Raw genomic sequence first — 12,211 nt, 5'->3', positions numbered from 1 at the left:
GTGGTCCCATATATGTACGTCCCACACCCACAGAATAGTTCTGTCTTGTCCGTGTGAACTTATCTTAAAAACATTATGGAACACAACTGTACATTTGTGGGCTCCTTGAGGGTAGGGACCGATGTGAGCGTGCAATGTACAGGGATAGGGACAATTGTAGACACTCAGGTTGAACTGGATGGACTGGTGTCTTTTTTTTTTTTCAACCTTGCTATGTAACAATGTACATGTATATCCCCGTTGACCAATAACAGGCTGCACCTGTACAAGGTAACCAACCTTTGACCAACATTACGGGGGCACCTTCCTCCTCTCAGGGTGACATCACACCAAGCCAGCCTTATAAGGCAAAAGCTAAAACCTTTGCTAACATGTGATTGGTGTTTTTATTTTGTTGGATGTATGTGGATTGGCTGAAGGTGCATGTTCTTCAAGAATAAATGAATTCCGCCCCCCGCGGACACCTTGCACGAGGAATAAGTGAGGTTTAGACGAGAAAAGCAAGAACTTCACAAAAGATGGAAAAGAGGTCCAGGGACCCCAGGGGCTTTGGGGGTTGCCCTAACTGTCACCGCAAGGCCCACGTGGGGGTGTATGGTAGTCATCCCTACAAGAGGGATTGTATGTTTGCGTCGGGACCCTTCGGGGTAAGACCACGCTATATTAAGATTCAACTCCACTCTGCTCCACTCCACTCCACTCTCTACTCTACTCTACTCTACTCTACCCTACTCCTACTCCTCCTACTCCTACTCCTACTTCTACTCTACTCTACTCTACTCTACTCTACTCTACTCTACTCTACTCTACTCTACTCTACTCTACTCTACCCTACTCCTACTCCTCCTCCTACTCCTACTCCTCCTACTCCTACTCCTACTCTACTCTACCCTACCCCTCCTACTCCTACCCCTACCCCTACCCCTATTCCTACTCCTACTCTACTCAACTCAACGTGATCTCTAGGGAGAAGAAACCTTTCCTACAAACGTCAACCTTCGGGTCTACATCAAGGACACTTGTTAGTCAATATTTTGTTTCCTTCACCCAATGTGTAATGTAAGTGAGGGGTTTGTGCACCCTTCACTTACGGTACATTACACATTGGGTGAAGGAAACAAATATTGGCTAACAAGTTGTCCTAGCTGTGGACCCGAAGGTTGACGTTTTGTAGGAAACTTTTTTTCTTCTCCCTAGAGATCACCTAGACTAGAGTTGAGTTGAGTTGACTCTTAATATAGTGCAGTCTTACCCCGAAGAGTCCCGATGCGAATAGACCATCCCTCTAGTAGGGATGACTACCACACACCATTAGAAAAACCAGCCTAGAAACACATCAAAGACAATATGGAACAGCAAGTATTTTTAAATAGTTGCACAGCCCCCCACTGATTATAGCCTCCACTCTGCCCGAAGCAGGTAATCCTAAATTTCAGTGCAGCTTCATCGATGCCTTGTCACACCGCTGGTCACACATAGAATCACTCAACTCTATTTAGTAGGGATTTTGCTCCCAGTCACCAAATTGAGCGTTCCTTGAATTGATGTCATTATCCTGGGACGGGCCACGCCGACCGATGACTATAGCCTCATGTTCCAAATTGATCGGGATCATCAATAATCTGTTGTGGGCGGAGTTTAATCACCAAATAATGTCATATTGTTATATCAGGCCAGAATTTTACAGGATTGACACCCAATCGCGGCTTGTGGTCTGACGGGTTTTATTTCTGGGATTGCACTGGTTGATGTCATTTTATAGAAATGATCTAATCCTCTAGAGGCTTGGGATGAGTGCGACATATTCCGGGGAGATGTACAAGAACAGCGCCCTCTCTAGGCACCTCCCAGCTCAGACTTGGGATGTATCCGGGAGAAGGGGGCATAATAGGTCTTTAGTCATCAAGTACAGGACGCTGGGGGTGTTTTCATAGACTATGGGTTATAAACTGCTACCTTGGTGATTGGACGTTGGGGGAAAAAAATAAAAAACTTGCTAGGGCCACCCCTGAGAAAAAAAAAATGTATTCTCATCATCCATTGAAGGACACATTTTGAACCCTATTGACCACTTCCCACCCAAGGACGTCATATGACATCCTGGACTTTCAGTGGGAATATCTGAAAAAAACGAATCCTCTATTGTCCATTGTTGGACACAGCTTGATGGTATTGGAAAACATGGGGTTATAATGATGCCTATAGTAGAAAAGGATTTCTCCTGCGGGTGGCAGTATAACGCTTTGCTTAATGCCATTAAGCTGTGCCCCTTAATGAACTGTGACACAAGTAGTTTACAGTGAGTGCAACAATCCTATTCTCTCTCATCCTGAGAAGCTTCATGGTGTTAAGCAATGTAGGGTTATACTGCCGCCCAATGCTGAGACAAGGTCACCTAAAGTAGAGGCCAGGGCGAACATGCCAAATTGCGTCCCCCCCCCCTTCCCCTTCAAGATGTATGAGCATTTTGTCAAGGAAAATCCCCTCCTCCCCCAAAAAACAAATCGAGCGCTAATTTGCATGCTCACCCCCTAAGCATAAATTCTCCCCTCCTCCCAGCACAAATCTGCCCTCCTGCTGAAATTCCCCCTCCTATCACAAATCTTTGCCCAGCTCAAATCCTCTCTCTCCCCATATGCCCCCAGCACAAATCCACAAAAAAGGTCCCCTCCTACCACAAATTCTCTCTTCTCACTCCCAATCCCCCCTTCCAGAACAAATGCATCCCAATTATCCCTACTAGTACAAATTCTCCCCCCCCCCCAATTCTTTTATAACATAGACCCCCATATCCCTTCTCCTAGCACAAATCACCCCCCCCCCCCCGCAAAAAATTCCCCTCTACCATAATACTTTTATGACATAAACCCCCACATCCCCCCTCCTAGCACACAAACCCAAATTTGCCTTCCTAGAACAATTCTTACCCCTGCCAAATTCCCCTTCTCGACACACAATCCCCCCCCCCCCCCCCACCCCAATCTCCTTGTGATGCCCCTACACCTCACATGATACCACAGTGCCCAGGGCAGCCGTCCCTCTTGCCCACCCCTCGTCACGGCCCTGCTCCTCCCCATGAGAAACCTTTTTTTTTTTTTTTTTTCTGTAGTCGGCAGGATAACCCTACATTGCTTAACACCATCACAGTGTGTCCCTAAAGGGAAAGAACAAAGTCTGGATTTGTTATTATCATTTTTTCAGTACTACATTTAATTTTTTTATTATTATGTATATTAAAATAAAAATTGAAACGACTTAAAATGAAGTAAAAGTAAATGACTTGTAATGTAAATAATTTATTTAAATTTTATTAAAATTATTAACAATTGTTATTGAAAATCTATTATTAATCCACCATGGGTTGGGACTCTGCAAGGGGTCATGTTACAAATGGCAATAATACCCGGAGACCCATCGCTACAGTGATTTGATGAGACACGCAGCTCTGTGCCCTCAGCAGCGTGTGAATTTGTGTGGATTTTATTATAATATTTGTCGTTTTGGCTTCAATACAGGCGGAGGTGGGCAGAGATGGCGGCTTGGTGTGAAAGGCCATTTCCTCCGTGCAATCCACCTTTTGAAAATCTTTCCTCTAATCTTCTGAAAGGAAACATCTTTCTATAGGGTGGACGTCCATGGGATTTCCTGAATGTCCCTTTATGACTCTGGAAATAATACTCTCACCCGCTGTTTTGTTCACATAATAAAAAAAAAAAAAAGAAAAGATATTATATATATATATTATAAAAAAAAAATTATTATAATTCAGGGAACTCGGCAATGCAACACAACAGGATATGTACATAAATTTACATATTTGTTTAACATTATAAACATTTCTAAACTGTAAACACAATGGCATTACTTGAATTGTAAAATAAATATTTTTTATATATATATATATAAACAACATTCTTAAATTTTATATTTATTTTTTCTCCTATAGTATATATTAATGTATATAGAAAAAATATAGATTTTATAATTCTTTTATAAAATGTGTTTACATTTTAGAAGTGTTTATAATGTTGAAATTTTATTTTTTATGTAATATCCTGTTCTGTGTTGCATTGCCGAGTTCCCTGAATAATAAAGAGATATATAGATAAATAGATCGATTTATATATCTATCTAGGTGTGTGTGTATGTGTATGTATCTCTCTATCTATATATATATATATATATATATATATATATATATATATATATATATATATATATATATATATATAATATATATATAGAGAGAGATATAGATATTATCTCTATCTCTCTCTCTATCTATATCTCTCTCTATCTATATCTCTATCTATATATATATATATATATATATATATATATATATATATATATATATATATATATATATATATATATATATATATATAATCTATCTATATCTATCTATATATATAATCTATCTATATCTCTATCTATATCTCTATCTATATCTCTATCTATATCTCTATCTATATCTCTATCTATATCTCTATCTATCTATCTATTCTCTATATCGGCTCTATCTAGATAGATAGATAGATAAAGAGGCAGGCAGATTTATCTATCTATTATTCAGGGAAAGCGGCAATGTAACACACAACAGGGATATTACATAAATAAATTAAAAAAAAATGTCAACATTATAAACATTTCTAAAATGTAAACAGATTTTATAAAAGAATAAAAATAATCTATATTTGTTTCTATATATGGTAAAAATAAATTAATATATACTATAGATATAAAATAACATTTATTTTATATCCTATAGTATATTATACATTTTTTTTTTTTTTTTTTTGTGTTATATGGTAATTTAAAAAAAATATATTTTATAAATTAATTTTTAAAGTGTGTTTACAGTTTATAATGTTAAAAATGTAAATGTTTGTACATATCCTGTTCTGTGTTGCATTGCTGAGTTCCCTGAATTATACACCTCCCACTCCCCTCTTCTCCATTGCATGGGGGAAGGTGTTTTATAGTTCAGTCCAGGGGAAGGTGTTTTGTAGTTTAGTCCAGTGAAAGCTAACGCCATTGCTGGAGATATCAGATCAGTGAGGGCACTGGATCTCTGGCAGGATTCATTTTCCTGTACTTGTCCTGGGGAAAAAAGAAAACGAATGCAGCCACCAGCACCTCCAAGGACTGCAGGCTGCGATATGACTGGTTAGTTTCTTTGGATTAGATCCACTTTCACTGATTATAAATCTGGAGTTTTAATAAGCCGATTTCAGGAAGTTATCAGGACGGGTGAAGTTTGTTTGGCCAGGGAGATATTTTCCAGCATACGGGTGACTTTTCCTCTCGCCATCCCACACAATGTCGCATCAAAGCTGCCCAGGAAAAGCGGATGAATCCCACACACCGTCCGCATCCCCTGAGATCAGAGAGACATTTTTTGGGGGGGGGGGGCTCCCGCACCTGTAGATTAACGGTCACTAGATGGCGCCGTGCAGCGTTTTCCATCCAGGACATGATTGGACAAAGTCGTACTAATGTTTGATGAATCCTCAGGAGACTAACTCTGCGTTGTGGCTGGTGCTTCCTCAGAGTCACGAGTACACCGCCAGCATGCTGCCCCCGCGCCCCCCCCCCCGGTGTGCCGTCCGGTGTCCAGTGCCCCCCCCCCCAGTGTGTGCTTGTGTGCTTGTATTGAGGTATGTGTGTCGGGGGGGTCTCCTGTCCGCCATGACGGTTCCTCGCTGACCATTCTTTTTATCTTGTGTTACAGCCCCGGGAGAAAGGCCGCATGCGCTTCCATAAACTGCAGAATGTACAGATTGCCCTGGATTTCCTGAAGCTGCGCCAGGTAAGGTGCCATTCCATGTGTGCCTTTTTTGTTATCCGCTGTACTGATGAAGCTTATAATAATTTCACTGCACACTGTGAGCTTCTCACAATGTGCATTAGAAGCTGTAGCAAGTCCGATCTCAATTTTTTTTTTTTTCTTTTAGCTGGAGGACATCCAGCATCATCCGGCCCTTTCCTCCCCAGCCTGGCTGCCCCTGGCCCATCCCTTTCAATTTGTTGGATTTTAGTTCAGTCAATCTTAGAGGTTCAGCATCACCTATGGCCGTGATGGCGAACCTTGGCACCCCAGACATTTTAAAACTATTTTTTTCCATGATGCTCAGGCACTCTGCAGTGTCGCTGAGCATCATGGGAAATGTAGTTCTAAAGCAGGGGGTCTCAAACTGACGGCCCTCCAGCTGTTCCGAAACTACAAGTCCCATGAGGTATTGCAAGGCTGACAGTTACAAGCATGACTCCCACAGGCAGAGGCATGATGGGACTTGTAGTTTCACAACAGCTGGAAGGCCGCCAGTTTTGAGACCTCCTTCTCTAAAACCTCTGGGGTGCTGAGGTTCGCCATCACTGCCCTAGAGGAGATCCACATGGGAATTCAGTCTGCCTTGGCAACGCCCACTTCTCCTGACTGACACCCACCCATCAAGGCATTTTTTTATATATTTGCATAACTCCTCCCACTGTTTGTATCGGGACTGAGGGCTCTTGAGTACTGAGGCCAGGGAGGGGGGGGGGGGGGGGCTGTGATGTTATCAGGAAGCCATGTACAGCCCCCTGCTGGCCCCTCCCACCAGCCATGATCTGCCTGCATTGCATAGGTAAGCACAGAGACCCAGTGATGACCTCATTGGGCCTAAAATAATGACCTGGGTCTATGTAATGAAAATCACTTTTATTAAAAATGTCATTAGCATGTTGGTTTGGGGGGCGAGTACAGAGAAGGCAAAAGCAGAATAAACTTGGTGGTTGTAAAGGCTGAAGATTTATTTTTTTATTTTTTTTTACCTTACTGCATTCTGAAGGTAAGGAATGTTCTGTGTGCTGCTCCCCCCCCCCCCCCCTTAATACTCACCCGAGCCCCTTCTTGATCCATGGGCCGAGATGGCAGCAGGAGCCATTGGCCCCCACTGCTGTCACTCACAGCCAGTGAGGAGCAAGTGGGGGGGCGGGGCCTAGCTGTAGCTCTGTCTCTTATGGGGGCATAGAGTGGGACACGGGAGCGAGCATACAACAGTGCCCCCCCCCCCCTCCCCATAGCAAGTGACTCCCTATGGAGGGAGGGCACTGGCCAAGGGGGGAGAGTGCAGCTGCCGGTTTTTAATCAGACAATTACCTGTCCTGGAGTCCAGCGATGTCGGCACCACAGCACAGGGTGGGTACCTGGCAGTGTAGCCTTACGGCTTTGCGCCGGGAATCCTACTGCGCGTGCGCGAGGCTCTGCTCCTCTCTCCTACTAGCCCGGTGACAGGGAGAGGAGGAGGAGGAGGGTGCCCTGCGGTGATGCCGCGGCCCGGACTCCCGGAAGTGGGAACAGGATACCTGTCAAAGACCGGTATCTTGCCCCTCCCCCTGAAAGGTGCCAATTGTGGCTCTGGAGAGGAAACAAATGAGCGGACGTTCCGCTTTGAGGTGTAAAACCTTTCGTGCTGCAGCACCCCCCAGACCACCCCCCCCCCCCCCTTTTACTTACCTGAACCCGATCGTTCCAGCGATGAGAACAAGCCCAGCAGCTCCAGTCACTGTCTCGGGTTCTCATTGGATAGATTCATAGCAGCGGGAGCTCCTGCTGCTGTCAATCAAATCCAGTGACCTGTATGGGGATGGGGGGGGGGGACCAAATTCTGCTGTCTGTCAGTGGACGCAGCAGCAGGACTCAGGTGCATGCCCACACGAGTGTCCACTTGGAAAGCGTCTCTCCGTGGGGGCACTGGAGAAGAGACGGAGCCAGGAGCGCCACCGGGACACCCCAGAAAAGGAGGTTTGGGGCCACTCTGTGCAGAACCCACTGCACAGAGGAGGTAAGTATTGGCTCCCACTGCTGTCAATCACATCCAGTGACCTGGAGGGGGGGACCGAGTCCTGCTGTCTGTATCAGTGGACGCAGCAGCAGGACTCGGTGCGCGCCCGCACGATGGGCCCTAATGGAAAGCGGCTCTCCCTGGGGGCACTCGAAGAGGCGGAGCCAGGAGCGCCGCCGGGACACCCCAGAAAAGGAGGTTTGGGGCCACTCTGTGCAAAACCCACTGCACAGAGGAGGTAAGTATGAGATGTCTGTTATTTAACCTTTACAACCCCTTTATGCTTTAAAATGTTTTTATAATCAAAACTTTTTGGGGGGGAATGGAGCGTGCAAGGGTTTGAACCCCTGTCTGTATTTTTGATGGTGAGTGTTGTCGCCCAGATTTAACATGATGGGAAATGGGAAAAGCTATTTTCATTACATAGACCCTAGTTCAATATTTTAGACCCTGCAATGTCATCACTGGGTCACTGTGCTTCTCAATGCAATGCAGGCAGATCATGGCTGGTGGAAGGGCCAGCAGGGGGCTGTCCTTAGCTTCCTGAAAATATCACAGCACCCCCGGCCTCTACTCCTCGGGAGTTCTCGGCTACAATGCAAGCAATGGACTGGCTCCTGGGTGGAGTAATGAAAATATTGATGTGCCTTGATGGGTGGGTGTCAGTCTGGAGGAGAGGGCGTTCCCAGGCAGTCACGGGCCCTTTAAATTTTATTACAGGGATTGAAAGTGATTGGGGAAATCTTAAAATGGGGACACCTGTTCCCGTGACAACTAAGAGAAAACGTCTTCTTCCTTTTGGAGAGATCTCTTCTGACTTCTTCTGTGGAGTGCACAGTACAGGAAGTGAAGGGAAATCTCCCTGGTGGGGCACAAAAAAAAAAAAAAAAGAAATAGAGACTGTGATGAAAGAAAAGTAACAAGTGCTGAGATGAAAATCATTTACGAAGATAAGCAATCGCTTGCCTTCCATTTCCGTTTTCGGGACATCTGATCTGCGTCTGTCTGTGAGATGATTACAGAATCGGGTGCTTCATCTCTGAACGCCAACCACCGATTGTCCATCATCTGTGTTTATCTTCGATCTGCTCCACTTCTTCTCAATGGGGCAGAGAAAAGATCACAAGAAATGAAGGCGTCCAATGTCTCGCCTCATTGAGTTTTCATTTTGTGAAGGAGCTTTTAGCAAGGAGTTGAGTAAACAATATGTTGCAGTGCGTTGTGTCCGCCATGTTTTTCTTAGACAGATGTCTGGGGTTTTTTTTTGTTTGTTTTGTTTTTAAAGCTTTTGAGGTTTTTATTTGTCTGGTTGTCCCTCTTGCAGGTGAAACTTGTGAACATTCGAAATGACGACATCGCAGACGGGAACCCCAAGCTGACCCTGGGTTTAATCTGGACCATAATTCTCCACTTCCAGGTAATGTGATGATGGATGGGGTCAGGTGTGTAGGCACTACGGTGGTCCAGGTCAGGGATGATGACGCGATGGTGGCTCAGGTCAAGGATGATGACACAGGTCAGGTTTTCCCAGGGATAGGAGGGTCAGGACAGGTCTACTAGCTCTATGGTGGCCCAAGTCAGGGATAGTTAAGTCAAGTGTTCTGTGGTGTATATGGTGGCCCAGTTCAGGGGTGTGGTGGCCCAGTTTTAGGCGTGTCAGAGATCTGATGGCTCTTAGTTCAGATGCCGGGGATACGGTGGCCCAAGTCGGGGGGGGGGGGGGGTGCCATTGTTACGGTGGCCCAAGTCAGGGGAGGGGTGTGCCGGGGATACGGTGGCCCAAGTCAGGGGGTTGCCGGGCATACAGTGGCCCAAGTCGGGAGGGGGGGTGTGCCGGGGATACGGTGGCCCAAGTCGGGAGGGGGGGTGTGCCGGGGATATGGTGGCCCAAGTCGGGAGGGGGGGTGTGCCAGGGATACGGTGGCCCAAGTCGGGAGGGGGGGTGTGCCAGGGATACGGTGGCCCAAGTCGGGGGAGGGGGGGTGTGCCAGGGATACGGTGGCCCAAATCGGGGGGATACAGTGGCCCAAGTCGGGGGGGGGGGGGGTGTGACGGGGACATGGTGGCTCGGGTAAAGTATGTTGGGGATATAGTGGCCCAGGGCAGGCGTGTCATAGATTTGGTGGCTCAGGTAGGGTGTGCTGGGGAAATGGTGCACCTAGTCAGGTATGCTGGTGATATACTGCATCTGTTGTCTTGTCTGAAATGGTCTCCAGTTCAGCTCCAGAAAGGGATGTTTGTATAGACAGCTTCCTCTTCCCCCCCCCCCCCATTTGGCATTTTCTTAGCTCAGCTGGTCAGGCTGGCACACATTATGTACCCTGTGCAGCTGGCGTGATCCACAGTCTGCAGGGTGCGGTCCGCAGTGACTCACCCCCTCCCCCTCCCCTCCACACTTATCGTTTCCTGACTTGTTGGTGTATGGGGGGGGGGCGCAGCCTGGAGAGAAGCTCTGCAAATGTAGTGTCTGATCTGCACATAATATGATATAGATATTATAGGAACTCTGTGGCCAAAAGAATAGAAACCCTGCTTGGCATGAAAAGTTGGCCTACCCTTGCCATTTTTATATGTTCATCTACCTTAAGAGACCTGTGACATCACCATTTCTGAATTAACTTTTATAAGAACTTTGAAAAAATAATCAGGGGGAAGGCAGGTTTAGGTGGTAGACTTGGTGGGACGGCAGGTTTGGACGGTAGACTTGGTGGGAAGGCTGGTTTGGACGGTAGACTTGGTTTGGAAGGCGGGTTTGGACGGTAGACTTGGTTTGGAAGGCGGGTTTGGACGGTAGACTTGGTTCGGAAAGGCGGGTTTGGACGGTAGACTTGGTTCGGAAGGCGGGTTTGGATGGTAGACTTGGTTCGGAAGGCGGGTTTGGACGGTAGACTTGGTTCGGAAGGCGGGTTTGGACAGTAGACTTGGTTCGGAAGGCGGGTTTGGACGGTAGACTTGGTTCGGAAGGCGGGTTTGGACGGTAGACTTGGTGGGAAGGCGGGTTTGGACGGTAGACTTGGTGGGAAGGCGGGTTTGGACGGTAGACTTGGTGGGAAGGCGGGTTTGGACGGTAGACTTGGTGGGAAGGCAGGTTTGGACGGTAGACTTGGTTCGGAAGGCGGGTTTGGACGGTAGACTTGGTGGGAAGGCGGGTTTGGACGGTAGACTTGGTGGGACGGCGGGTTTGGACGGTAGACTTGGTGGGAAGGCGGGTTTGGACGGTAGACTTGGTTCGGAAGGCGGGTTTGGGCGGTAGACTTGGTGGGAAGGCAGGTTTGGACGGTAGACTTGGTTCGGAAGGCGGGTTTGGACGGTAGACTTGGTGGGAAGGCGGGTTTGGACGGTAGACTTGGTGGGACGGCGGGTTTGGACGGTAGACTTGGTGGGAAGGCGGGTTTGGACGGTAGACTTGGTTCGGAAGGCGGGTTTGGGCGGTAGACTTGGTTCGGAAGGCGGGTTTGGCGGTAGACTTGGTTCAGAAGGCGGATTTGGGCAGTAGACTTGGTTCGGAAGGCAGGTTTGGGCGGTAGACTTGGTTCGGAAGGCAGGTTTGGGCGGTAGACTTGGTTCGGAAGGCGGGTTTGGCGGTAGACTTGGTTCGGAAGGCGGGTTTGGGCGGTAGACTTGGTTTGGAAGGCGGGTTTGGGCGGTAGACTTGGTTCAGAAGGCGGATTTGGGCAGTAGACTTGGTTCGGAAGGCGGGTTTGGGCGGTAGACTTGGTTCGGAAGGCGGGTTTGGGTGGTAGACTTGGTTCGGAAGGCGGGTTTGGGCGGTAGACTTGGTTCGGAAGGCGGGTTTGGGCGGCAGACTTGGTTCGGAAGGCGGGTTTGGGCGGTAGACTTGGTTCGGAAGGCGGGTTTGGGTGGTAGACTTGGTTCGGAAGGCGGGTTTGGGCGGTAGACTTGGTTCGGAAGGCGGATTTGGGCGGCAGACTTGGTTCGGAAGGCGGGTTTGGGCGGTAGACTTGGTTCGGAAGGCAGGTTTGGGCGGTAGACTTGGTTCGGAAGGCGGGTTTGGACGGTAGACTTGGTGGGAAGGCGGGTTTGGACGGTAGACTTGGTGGGAAGGCGGGTTTGGACGGTAGACTTGGTGGGAAGGCGGGTTTGGACGGTAGACTTGGTGGGACGGCGGGTTTGGACGGTAGACTTGGTGGGAAGGCGGGTTTGGACGGTAGACTTGGTTCGGAAGGCGGGTTTGGGCGGTAGACTTGGTTCGGAAGGCGGGTTTGGCGGTAGACTTGGTTCGGAAGGCGGGTTTGGGCGGTAGACTTGGTTCGGAAGGCGGGTTTGGCGGTAGACTTGGTTCGGAAGGCGGGTTTGGCGGTAGACTTGGTTCGGAAGGCGGGTTTGGGCGGTAGACTTGGTTCGGAAGGCGGGTTTGGGCG

General features: G+C 47.7%; 1 protein-coding gene across 10 annotated transcripts in view; it reads left to right on the top strand.

Moving 5' to 3' along the window:
• PLEC (plectin) overlaps positions 1–12,211 on the top strand; it is a 278,960-nt gene that overhangs the window by 196,998 nt on the left and 69,751 nt on the right. For all 10 annotated transcript variants that reach the window (XM_077493421.1, XM_077493418.1, XM_077493420.1 and 7 more), the window contains 2 exons: positions 5,735–5,812; positions 9,154–9,246. In XM_077493421.1, coding sequence (XP_077349547.1) covers positions 5,735–5,812; positions 9,154–9,246 — 171 coding nt within the window. The remainder of the gene's footprint in view (positions 1–5,734; positions 5,813–9,153; positions 9,247–12,211) is intronic.

The sequence above is a fragment of the Lithobates pipiens genome, unplaced genomic scaffold (genome assembly GCF_037356315.1).
Source record: "Lithobates pipiens isolate NorthernLeopardFrog02 unplaced genomic scaffold, aLitPip1_a1.2 Scaffold_19, whole genome shotgun sequence".
NCBI lineage: Eukaryota > Metazoa > Chordata > Amphibia > Anura > Ranidae > Lithobates > Lithobates pipiens.
The sequence above is the reverse complement of the archived record's forward strand: the minus strand, read 5'-3'. Positions and strand labels throughout refer to the sequence as shown.